Source organism: Hyperolius riggenbachi, chromosome 5, assembly GCF_040937935.1.
Source record: "Hyperolius riggenbachi isolate aHypRig1 chromosome 5, aHypRig1.pri, whole genome shotgun sequence".
NCBI classification, from domain to species: domain Eukaryota; kingdom Metazoa; phylum Chordata; class Amphibia; order Anura; family Hyperoliidae; genus Hyperolius; species Hyperolius riggenbachi.
Window position 1 is genome coordinate 222699743 of NC_090650.1, and position 13168 is coordinate 222712910.

Sequence of the window (13168 nt, forward strand, 5' to 3'; positions counted from 1 at the left end):
CCAGTATATGTAGGCAGGGGTATATGTCCCCAGTATATGTAGCCAGAGGTATATGTCCCCAGTATATGTAGGCAGGGATATATGTGCCCAGTATATGTAGCCAGAGGTATATGTGCCCAGTATATGTAGCCATAGGTATATGTGCCCAGTATATGTAGCCAGGGGTATATGTGCCCAGTATATGTAGGCAGGGGTATATGTGCCCAGTATATGTAGGCAGGGGTATATGTGCCCAGTATATGTAGGCAGGGGTATATGTGCCCAGTATATGTAGGCAGGGGTATATGTGCCAAGTATATGTAGCCAGGGGTATATGTGCCCAGTATATGTAGGCAGGTGTATATGTCTCCAGTATATGTAGTCGGGAATATGTCCCCAGTATATGTAGGCAGGTTATATGTGCCCAGTATATGTAGCCACAAGTATATGTCCCAGTATATGTAGTCAGGGTTATATGTGCCCAGTATATGTAGCCAGAGGTATATGTGCCCAGTATATGTAGGCAGGTGTATATGTCCCCAGTATATGTAGTCAGGGTTATATGTGCCCAGTATATGTAGCCAGAGGTATATGTGCCCACGATAGGTAGCCAGGTGACCCCTCCCCAGCATGAGGACAGCAGCACAGTGGAGGGAGAGCTGTGGCATCAGCGGTGGAGAAGGGGGGCAATCCCCCCCTTTTCTCACCTTAGTGCTCTCCCTCCCTCGCTATCCCCTCCTGAACTAGTGCTGAGTGGCTGGCAGGCAGCAGCGAGCTGAACTTACCTGCGTCTCGTCGCAGGCGCGGGATGATTTGCCGCTACTCTGGTCTGGTCCAGACCAGAGCAGCAGAACTTCCGGTGCTTGGAGCGAGACGGAAGGTAAGTCCCGCCCGCTGCCAAACGCCACTCAGTCAGCACTAGTTCAGGAGGGGATAGTGAGGGAGGGAGAGCACTAAGGTGAGAGAAGGGGGGGGGGATCGCTCCCCTTCTCCACCGCTGATGCCACAGCTCTCCCTCCACTGCGCTGCTGTCCTCCTGCAACAGAGCGGGCGGCCGATTGGCCGCCCTTACGGACGCTGCTGAATTCCTTAAAGAATTCACGGGCAGCTTAATTTGTATCAAAATTTACGAGCTGCCCGTAAATTTACGGGCGGTTGGCAACACTGGTCCTGTACGCCTTTGAGGTGTCCTCTCATTAAAGGGGGCTTCCAGTTTCCACTGTTAGTCACTGTCCACCCCCAGTGCTTAAACCTCACAGAAGATATGATACTCTCCTCCTCTTGGGTTCCTGATGTGATTAAGTGATGATCAAGTATACCCTCTTATTCTTAGATGTATGACTGGGCAGAGAATATGGGCCACAATCTTGCAGAGTAATCCCCTAAGTTAGGAATTGTATGGGTTGATTTTGTTTGGGTGCCAGAGCCACATGCACGAGCCTTCAGCTGTCATGTACAGTGCCAGCCTGCAAGGGGAATAAGAAGTTTTAGAGGCGAGAGCCATGCTTTGTGTTGTTTTTACTTTTTAACATGTTACGGGTAAAAATATACAGTTTATAAAAACATTAAATACTCTGAAATTGCCTTCTATTTACCCAAAATAACAATGAATCTCAACACACTCAAATGCATACCAATGTGCATTAATGCATAAAGCAATGGATTGTGAAATCGCGCATCAGAACATGCGTATGTAACCCTGCTCTTATAGTTTGAACATTACAAAATATGCCAAGCTTTATTATACACAGTTGTGTAGAACAAGCACCAAGAAAAAATGTCCATTGCTTATTTTTGAACAATTTTATGCTTTAAAGTTCATAATATCATATACAGTATTATGCACAATCAAGAGGGGATGCACCTGATTTGTCAAAAAAAAATCAACCAAACAGGTTCATATGCAGTAGTTAGTGCAGGCATGAAACAGTTAACTGCATTCTATTTTAGAAGGTGATACAGTCAGACCCTTATCCAATTAACTTTTTTTCATCTCATCTAAACTATAACTTTTAAGTACTTAGCGATTTAAAAATTACCAAAAAGTAGGTAAAATAAGTGATATCAATTTTCTTCTGAACAATTTCTTGTTTTGTGGGAGATTTAAAGGTATTTTATTGATAAGGTATTTTATTAATAAGGTTTGAAAATTTCACCTTGGAGACAACTGAAGAGAAACGTGGGCTGCAGTGTTTGGAAAATAAACACAAATTGCTGCCCTACTTGTAAAATGTGACCTAAATTTGTTTTCTTCGAGTTTATACATTACAATTGATTGAATTTCCTACACTTTCTACAATGTTTCCAGGCAAAGCAAGCAAGTAGAGCTGTGTTTGTATGAAATGATTGATGCTCTAAAGAACAAACTAAAGCCGTCAGACAGGAACAGCCTTCAGGTAACCATTGATACATCTTCGTGTTGCACTAGTGAAATCTGTATTAACTGCAGGGTCATTGAAAAGTTCGAATTGTGCCCAAAACAAGTTAGTCAAGCATTTTTCAAGACAACAAATTAGCATTAGATGTCTGCTTATTTATCTCAGGATTTCTAAGAAAAAACTGTTTCAGTAAAAGTCATAAAGGGGGCATACAGTGGGATGTGAAAGTTTGGGCAACCTTGTTTATTGGCATGATTTTCCTGTATAAATTGTTGGTTGTTACGATAAAAAATATCAGTTAAATATATCATATAGGATACAAAACAGTGATATTTGAGAAGTGAAATGAAGTTTATTGCATTTACAGAAAGTGTGCAATAATTGTTTAAATGAAATTTGGCAGGTGCACAAATTTGGGCACTGTTGTCATTTTATTGATCCCAAAACCTTTAGTACTAATTATTGGAACTCAAATTGGCTTGGTAGGCTGACCTACATACACAGATTAATCCAATTATGAGAAAGAGAAAGTGTATTTAAGGGGGTCAATTGTAAGTTTCCCACCTCTTTTAATTTACCCTGAAGAGTAGCAACATGGAGGTCTCAAAACAACCCTCAAATGTCCTGAAGACAAAGATTGTTCAGCATCATGGTTTAGGGAAAGCATACAGAAAGCTGTCTTAGAGTTTCAGCTATCTGTTTTCACAGTTAAGAACATATTGAGGAAATGGAAGACCACAGGCTCAGTAAAAGTTAAGGCTCAAAGTGGCAGACCAAGAAAAATCTTGGATAAACAGAAGCAACGAATGGTGAGAACAGTCAGAGTCAACCCACAGACCAGCACCAAAGACCTACAACATCATCTTGCTGCAGATGGAGTAACTGTGCATCGTTCAACCATTTGGCGCACTTTATACAAGGAGATGCTGTATGCGAGAGTAATACAGAGGAAGCTTTTTCTCCGCCCACAGCACAAACAGAGCCGCTTGAGGTATGCTAAAGCACATTTGGACAAGCCAGCTTCATGTTGGAATAAGGTGCTTTGGACTGATGAAACTAAAATTGAGTTATTTGAGCATAACAAGGGGCGTTATGCATGGTGGAAAAAGAACACAGCATTCCAAGAAAAACACTTGCTACCTACAGTAAAATTTGGTGGTGGTTCCATTATGCTGTGTGGCTAGTGGAGGGACTGGGAATCTTGTCAAAGTTGAAGGACGCATGGATTCCACTCAATGTCCAGGAATCAGTGACAAAGCTGAAGCTGCACCAAGGCTGGATCTTTCAACAAGACAACGACCCTTAACACTGCTCAAAATCCACTAAGGAATTAATGCAGAGGAACAAGTACAACGTTCTGCAAAGGCCATCCCAGTCCCCAGACCTAAATATAATTGAAAATCTGTGGTGTGAGTTAAAGAGAGCTGTCCATGCTTGGAAGCTATCAAACCTGAATGAACTAGAGATGTTTTGTAAAGAGGAATGGTCCAAAATACCATCAACCAGAATCCAGACTCTCATTGGAATCTACAGGAAGCAATTAGAGGCTGTAATTTCTGCAAAAGGAAGATCTACTAAATATCGATTTCATTTCTTTTTTGTGGTGCCCAAATATATGCACCTGCCTAATTTTGTTTAGACAATTATTGCACACTTTCTGTAAATCCAATAAACTTTATTTCACTTCTCAGATTTCACTGTGTGAGTCTCCTATATGATATATTTAACTGACATTTTTTTTATCCTAACAACCAACGATTTATACTGGAAAATCATGACAATTCACAAGGTTGCCCAAACTTTCGCATCCCACTGTATGTGTAAGTGTGTCTCTTTAGCAGCTAAGTGCAAAGAATATATATATATATATAAATATATATATATATATATATATATATGTGTGTAATATATATGTATGTATATATATATATATATATATATATATATATATATATATATATATATATATATATACATCAAAGGATAGGAGGAGGCTGTGAATTTGCAGATGCCAGCCAATGAAACCAAGGAACTTGGAACTTGGGGGTAAAAGTAAATGCCACATGTGACTCTTTTGTCTGGAAGATTTGAGGTCTCCTTTAACCTCCTTGGCGGTTATCCCGAGCTAGGGGCGGGGCGGAAAACCGCAACTAAGAGCGGTTATCCCGACCTCTGCTCGGGGTAGCCGCAGGAGGCTGTATGCAGAGCAATGCGCACATTCTTCTTCCTCTCCTCCAGGCCTCTGCTTCTTGCTGGTGAGATCGCTGGCTGTCGTCATGACAATTTCACTTTAGAGTTGCAGTGACACCCGGAGGATGGAGGCTTAACTGCAGCGCTGGAGCCAGGGAGGTGAGTGATTCAAAAACTGCTGCAGATCTCCCTGGCAGCATGATTTTTTCCAGGTTTTGGCATCTGAAAGGGTGCAAAATTGCTCCGCTTTCAGGCCCTAAAACCCGGGAAACAATCAGAACGCCAAGGGGGTTAAAGGGAATGATATTAACTGGTGTTTGACACACTGTCAATGGTGCTGACTCAGTCAGTGTTGTTTCAGAACTGCCACCCAAACAACAACCATTTTGATACACAGTATATACAGGCTTAATCTTACAATATATAGATTGGGCTGTGTAGGGCATTTCCCAGCCTTAAACATGTTGGGCTTGATTCACTAAACCGTGATAACTCAAATATCACACCTTATCAAAGATATCACACCTTATGAAAAGATATCACACCGTATGAAAATATATCACACCTTATCAAAGTTAGCATGCCTTATCAGAGTAGCACAGCGAGCGTTACGAACTCGCAGGGGCTCAGGGCAGGATGAGTGCCATTGCCAATTAGCAGGCATAAGTTTGTAGCGCTCGCTATGCTACTCTGATAAGGCATGTTAACTTTGATGAGGTGTGATATCTTTGATAACGTGTGATATTTGAGTTATCACGGTTTAGTGAATCAAGCCCAAAGAGTGTAAAATTGTTATTGGATGTACAGCATATGTATTACTAAGATTTCCAGCTGATCATTATTTTGTAATGCTGATAACCTCTAAAGGTTGTAATGCTGTTAACCTGCAGTAGGTTATTTACCTTATTCCAGGCTTTTCACAGATTTATTCATGCTTGTTTCAGGTGTGCAAACCAGAGACTGCTAAAGCCAGAAAGATCAGCAGCTCAGCCAGAGACTGGCATTGTTTACAAATATGATATGGCATCTTCTATATTGCTGTTACTACATGCTCACTTTTTCACTCCCCTTTTACTTTGGGCCCATTGCCAAGCAGTGCAGTACAAATGGCAAAGCAAGAAAGGTTAGATAAACTGGGTTTATTTAGTCTAGAGAAAAGACGCCTTAGAGGGGATCTAATTAACATGTATAAATACATCAGAGGGCAATATAATACCTTGGCGGATGAGCTTTTTGTCCCTAGGCCTTCTCAAAGGACTAGAGGACATGATCTGCGCATGGAGGAAAAACGTTTTAACCATTTATTTAGGAAAGGGTTCTTTACAGTAAGAGTGATTAAGATGTGGAATGCATTGCCACAGGAAGTCGTTATGGCAAACTCTATACCTGCATTTAAAGGGGGCTTAGATGCTTTCCTTGCGTTGAAAGACATCCATGGCTACAATTACTAGGTAATGCCTAATGATGTTGATCCAGGGATTTTATCTGATTGCCATCTGGAGTCGGGAAGGAATTTTTCCCTTTAGGGGCTAATTGGACCATGCCTTGTAAGGGTTTTTTCGCCTTCCTCTGGATCAACAGGGATATGTGAGGGAGCAGGCTGGTGTTGTACTTTATACTGGTTGAACTCGATGGACGTATGTCTTTTTTCAACCAAAATAACTATGTAACTATGTAACTATGTAAGTGCGCTGATGCAAACAAAGCATTTTTAGACACTGCGATGCTCAGGTGAATTGAACAGGGCCCCACTGTACTGTAGGAAAAAACATATGGCACAGCCACAACACATAACATGTAGCATGAATAAACCATAATACACATAATACCAAACCCTAATACACATAACCAGACAGAAGAATTCCAATATTACAGAAACCTTTATAGAACTTTCAAATGAGAGATGTATGCCAGTACTGGCACATTACATCTTGAACACTTCCTGAAAATAAAAGGAGGGGAGAGGTGAGCTGTCACCCTAAACGAAAAACAAAACAAAACACGTAGACAAAGGGAGCCCAAATGGTGCGGTACGTCACACTAAATAGATGAAATAAGAAATAGTTTACAGATGGTACTCACAAAGGGAGGTTGCAATGGGGCAACCAACCACTGTAGGCAGGTGAAGATCAATAAACCCGACTCCACTCAGGGGTCCTAGTCAGCTGTAAATGGTTTTCAAGGAACTTTCAAGGAAAAAATATATTGGTAGGTGAACAGAGGCGCCATCTTTGGGGTATTTTCAATAAATGTGTATATCTATATATTTACAGTCCTTGGTGTCTGCTTTAACGGAGGCGAGTCCACCACTTCCTCCCAGCAATTTTTAAAAAATGTTTATGTACTTTTATCCTTCTGGCGCCTCTGTTCACCTACCAATATATTTGAGTCCACCCCAGGTGGAGGGGTGATCTACCCCCTTTCTTCCTATCTACAGAGAGCGACTTCTTAATCCTGAGTGAGGACAGGTCTAATCTCCTCACCTGCCTAATGAGTGGTTACCTAGGTGGTAACCCGTGTTTGTGAGTATTACCATCTCACTGTTTCATTTATCCAATCAATTTTGACATACTACACCATATTGGGCTCTCGATTTCTCTTTAACTTTAGTTTTCAAGGAAAAAAGGGTCCAAGGATATCCATAGCAGCTGGAAAGTGTACTGGTTAAGGGCACTGCCTTAGACATGGGAGACCAGGGTTTGAATCCTGGCCAGGGTCAGTACCTATTCAGTAAGGAGTTCAAGGCAAGACTTTCTAACACTGTGGGGTGGCCTCTTGAGCACGTCTTTGTGGCTGCAGCTCTTGAGCGCTTTGAAATGTTCAGATTATTATTATCGGATTAGTATATTATTCTCTACCCTGAGGTGGGGGGTATTAAATGCAAAAACAGGACAAAAAGGCTCCCAAAGGATAATAAAATGAAACACAGATGAAAAGCTGATGCCATTGTAACAAACTGTTTAAATGGAAAACAGATCAGTTTTTTCATACGGTACAGTGTGAATCCAGCCTTATTGGTTAAAAATTAAATTTTCAGGAAGTACAAACAGGATAAAAGGCACCCAAAGAATAATAAAATTAATTAAAATCTATAAAATAAGGTTTAAGGTGGCTTACCTCAATGACCAGAGTTCTATTTCTGGCTCTGAACATAGCGTGGCACTTGATTTGGCCTAAGGAAGTCGGCAGAGACCCACGAAACACATTGCCAATGCTATAACAGATTATTCATTTATATATGAATTTGTCTTCATTGAGGTAAGCCACCTCAAACCTTATTTATTTAATAGATTTTAATTCATTTTATTATTCTTTGGGTGCCTTTTTATCCTGTTTGTACTTCCTGAAAATTAAATTTTTAACCATTAATTCTGGATCCCCACTGTACCGTATGAAAAAACTGATCCGTTTTCCATTTAAACAGTTTGTTACAATGGCATCAGTTTTTCAGCAGTTTTTTTCCATTCTGTTACTCATTAGGTAACTGTTGCCATCACATTCATGTTCTACCACCACCACTCGCACTGCTGCAGAAATGCTGGTATGTATAGCTGATTAGGCTCCCATTGGTTTACAAAAGACCAATGGGAATCCTCCCTGAGCACCAGGGAGAATTTTCAATGGTCCACCACTCAGTAAACCAATGAGAATTCTCCCTGTGTAGGGAAGATTCCCATTGGTCTAGAGCCTGATGCTTCTGATACAGCTCTGTATATTGGTGCTTCTTCTGTGCAGTGGACCAAGCAGCAGTGGCAGTAATGGTGGAGGACTCATATGGTTGGGAACAGGGGATTACGCTGCAACCAGCCTAGTGAGAACGCACACTGTCTGTTACATAGGATAGCACTGAGCCTGTCGGCCTCTGTCGTCGTCCACTGCTTATGGCTGATGCAGTAAAGTTTGTACAACTTTACTGCATCAGCCACGGACCCCAACTCGCTTTCTGCTCACCAGAACAGGCCAAACGGATCCATTCAGAATGGATTAATGTGAACGGATCCTATTGCATTGCGTTGGATCCGGTCAGATCCGTTCCGTTTGGTAGTGTTAAGAGGACCTTTTTTTGTGTCAATGTGAACCCAGCCTTAGATCTAGCATAAACATTGTGCTTATATTTCATTTTGTAAATAATCCAAAGCAATTGTATCACCAAAGTAAGCAATTCTTTGTATAGTTTGATTTGATTACAGGGGCGTAGCAATAGGGGTTGCAGAGGTAGCGACCGCATCGGGGCCCTTGGGCCAGAGGGGCCCCAAAGGGCCCTCCCCCAACTACAGTATTAGCTCTCTATTGGTCCTGTGCCCATAATAATGACTTCTATAGATAGTTTGAATACTGGTAATCCTTAAGAAACTGTTTCCCATGCTTTTCTTGCACCTCTGACACTGTAGTTGCCATTGGCAGGTTTTGGTGCGCTGTAGCAATTGTTATGCATAGAGTGCCTGGGGGGGCCCCATTGTCAAACCTGCACCGGGGCCCACAGCTCCTTAGCTACGCCACTGTTTGATTACATTTTTTTTCTTCCAGGACTCATTTGCCTGTTTGCATCTTGATGTTAAACAGAAAACTCGTTGCCAGGAATGTCTTCCATGTAGCTACTATAATGTAATGGGTCATTTGTGTCAGAAAAATACAGACTCTCTTGTAAAATGTAAGTATAATAGTCTTGATATGTTGTGACAAGAAGCTCGTCACACAAGCTTGTCATCAGTTAAGAATTGAATGTTTCATTAAACATTAGATGCGGTAAATGATCAATTATCTACCTGATATCAGCTGTTGTTGCTACCTTTCCTGGTGCTAAGTCTCATTTCACAGCATTCATTTTTAATAGATGTTAGATTCAATGGTGTTATCGAATGTAACATCTATTCTATTAAAACATTTGTAATAGTATATACTGTACCCAGCTAAACATGATAAGAGACACGTAACTCTGTTGCACGTGCGTTGTACATGTCTTCAAATAGATGCTTATGTACAGCAGAACTTGTGGAGAAGAGTATGATCACCTGATAGATCGTAAATTTGCAACCAGCAAGTCAGAGCCTTTCAAATGTATTACCTGATCAATATGATTACATGCTTCTTCATGATACACTATCTCAAATGTGTCATTCTACCTACAGTATATGATTCTTCTACTATAAAAAAGATTATTTTTGATAGATGGTGCCAGTTTCCTCTTCTGCCTTTGCTGCAGACCATAGTGCGAACTCGCCCAGCCCTGCCACATTCCTTGTCATGTGTCATGAGTGATTGCTTCACACAACATTTGGTATTACAGAAACTTATACAGAATAAATACATAACTTCAGATATGACTGATCGCATAAACACTTGTCTTTCATTGTTTTCTATATATGTGATCGATTTCTATGATTTCCCATTAGTCATAACACACCACTAAGAATGAATAACCACTTCACTACCAGAGTAATGTTTTGCATCTCGGTAAGAGCAGCACCATAGGACATTAGGTTCAGTTATGGAAGCTGATTCAGTACTAGTGTAGGAGACCAAGTGAGTATTTTTAAATGCATTTTCTTTTCTACAAATGGCTGTCAGCATTTTCCTGTTATGTGTTTTTCTTAAGGCACCAAAGTTTCTTTAGACACCTTAAAGCGGAGACTGCACACAGTCAGTTCCAAATATCAGACAACAAAGCTCACAAAAGAGCATATTTCCAGTCCACTTTTTAAAGCAGAGATCCATCTTGCCATTCCAAATGTTGTCATGCGACCTAGTCTAGAAGATATCCAGGTAAGAAACCATTATATTTTCTTTACTATGCTACAATATTTTAATTATTTAGGGACACAGCTGTTAAATAAGTACTGTTGTTTGTGTCTCATTAAGGAATCACTTCCAGTTCTTGTGACAGTTTACTTTAGGATAAAAATTAAAGTGACCTGATCTATGGACAAATACCCCAATGGAAATTCAATCGAGAAAATAAACTCATGATCTTCACTCCCTGTGGCATTATAGCAGGGTCAATAGTACGTTTCATGAACTCTTTTAATTCCAGAAGAAAATGTCATGTGTGGCATTTAGTAGTTCTTCAAAGCAAAAAAAATAAATAAAAAATGGAATGGTCAAAGTCACTATGTTGTGTTTGGTGATGCATATAACTGTCTGGTGATATCAGCATTCTCTTTTATTTCCTCTTTATAATGATCAGCAGTAACAATTGCCTTTTGCAGATCATTGCTGATGTCTTTCCACCTTGGCATTGTGCTAACCCACACCTAAATGTTCCAGACAACCAAACTTACAAAACCTCTCCTTTTTTACAGGTTGTCACACTTGCTGACAATCAATTCATCAAAAGCATTTGATTAGCAACACTTGGATTTTACTTAACCTCTTAACACCCATTGAAGTAGTATCAGATACTTTTCACAAACCACTTCTGCATTTTGATTTAGGGTAAATTATACACTATTTGCCCATATTCAATTCACTTTTTCTCCTAAATGTTCTCCTAAGTGATATTTTCACACCATATCAATAAAGTGCCTTTAAGCCATCAGTAAGCAAGAAAATACTCTGAATAATTTTGACAGTACCTTTTGGCCTACTTTATGGCACTTTTTCAATTGCAGTGTTGAAAAATGAATTTAAATGGAAGATGAAAAATTCTCTCTTAGAAGAAAACTAAGGAGAAAACTTGCATTGAATAAGGTCCTATGTTTGTTGCATAATACCTGCGCTACAATGCGTGCATAATGCAATGCACAGTCTGCATGTTAAAAATGTGTGCATTATATGTTAGCATGGTTAAATCGAATAGTATATATAGAGTGAACCAACCCTTAGTCTTTGTTAACTTCTCTGGGACCCACAGGCACTGGCTCTTTAAAGACCAGAGCTTCTTTTTTAAATAAATTTCCTCTTTGATTGACTCACTGTGATCACAGGATCAGGAGCCAACAGAATTGTCTCCTAACCAGCACTTGGAGCTGTCACAAACCTGAACAAAGGAAGAGGGTTTGACCACAGTTTGCAGCAATACAGATACTATGACCAGTGAGTAAAGTGCAAAATAAGGTTTTATTGAAAGCAATATAATGCATACAAAGATGAATGCAAATAAAATGCAACCACATGCAAAGCACAGGATATATACAGATAACCCAGGAATGCAGTGACACAAATATAATTAACACCCTTGACTAATCTATCTAGCTAAATTCACCTCAATATATACAGAGGATATATACAAACATTAATAACATGTAAATATATACAATCATACGCAGTAGCAAAGGAGCAGGAGAGTATCAGAATCAACAGGAGAGCAGGGTCAGTAGCATGTAGTCAGATAACCACGGTACCAAGGATTAGGCAAAAGCATGGTCTCAGACAGGATAAACAGAGTTCGGCAACAGGGAGACAAAGGCAGGTTTCAGGATATGGAACAGATACCAAGATGTCCAGAGACTCAGACCTGGGAGCACAAAGTTCTGGCAATTGACTGGAGCAGTGGGCAGTCCTTATATAGTCTAAGTAATAAACAAGATGCATTTGGTGGATTGCAGAAATGCGGGGCTGCTCAAAGACCACAGAGCCCTCTGCTGGTGGCACAATGGAAGTCTATGAAAGTCCAGGTCAATGCTGCCACCAGCAGGCAGAAAGTGGCAGAACATGGTTCCTGACAGGAGCCCAACTGTCATTGGACAGCTGAAGTCTACATCCTGGCAGAAAAATAATAGGCTGAAAACAAGATGCAAATTTCAATAGCTTACATCTTCAACAGGTTAAATTAATAATGATGCAATGTAACATATGTGCTTTACAAATGTTCTGTCTGTGTATCTGTCTCTCTCTCTATCAGCTTATTTGTTGTACTTATTTGTTCAGAACACTTTACCATTCTCCAAGGTGCTCTTTCTGTTCTTTTTCAGAGTGCAGTGAACAAGGCTATAAATATTGTACTGTCAGCAGCCAAGGACATTCCTCTGTGGAATTTTGCACATTTACATCATAAACAACAACAGGTAATGCAGTTTTATACCCTCTCTAATGTGTTTAAAAGCTGATTGGTTCAGTGACAGTATTGTGTGTTTATGCACAGTCAAGATTAAATTAAATATTGTTTCCTTTTAAACTGACACTCACACAGGCAAATGGCTTTGTAATTGCTGTAGTAGACAAATATAATTTTCATTAAATGTACTGGTTAAGTGTATCAACAAATATATATTTCATGTTTTAGATAAAAACAATTCACTCTTTAATTAAAATTGCATTTTAACGTGCAGTCTGTCACTTGAGACTTAAACTAGACTGTCTGGATAGTTCTGATTAGAATTCTTATTTGCAGTTTGCAGTGTACTTTTAAGCAGAGCATACACAGGTCTTTAACTTCAGATCAAAATCACTTTTACATTAATTCAGTGTAACAGTGTGACTTGATTTTGAATTCAGTTCAACTTCTATTTGATCCTAGTTCCATCCCAGTTTGCCATTTCCTTGGGTAGATGTGGCATGGGCTGATGTCAGACAGTTATCATGTACTGGTATACTAATATACATTATCAGATATGATAAGAATACATACATTAAGCACATTTTGTTTATTTCTAGGGTTGCCAGGTGTCCGGTTTTACACCGGA

General features: G+C 40.0%; 1 protein-coding gene across 3 annotated transcripts in view; it reads left to right on the forward strand.

Annotated features, from left to right (window-relative positions):
* LOC137518608 (dynein axonemal heavy chain 5-like) overlaps positions 1-13168 on the forward strand; it is a 553928-nt gene that overhangs the window by 125534 nt on the left and 415226 nt on the right. For all 3 annotated transcript variants that reach the window (XM_068236692.1, XM_068236695.1, XM_068236693.1), the window contains exons 23-26: positions 2288-2375; positions 9075-9198; positions 10144-10310; positions 12458-12550. In XM_068236692.1, coding sequence (XP_068092793.1) covers positions 2288-2375; positions 9075-9198; positions 10144-10310; positions 12458-12550 — 472 coding nt within the window. The remainder of the gene's footprint in view (positions 1-2287; positions 2376-9074; positions 9199-10143; positions 10311-12457; positions 12551-13168) is intronic.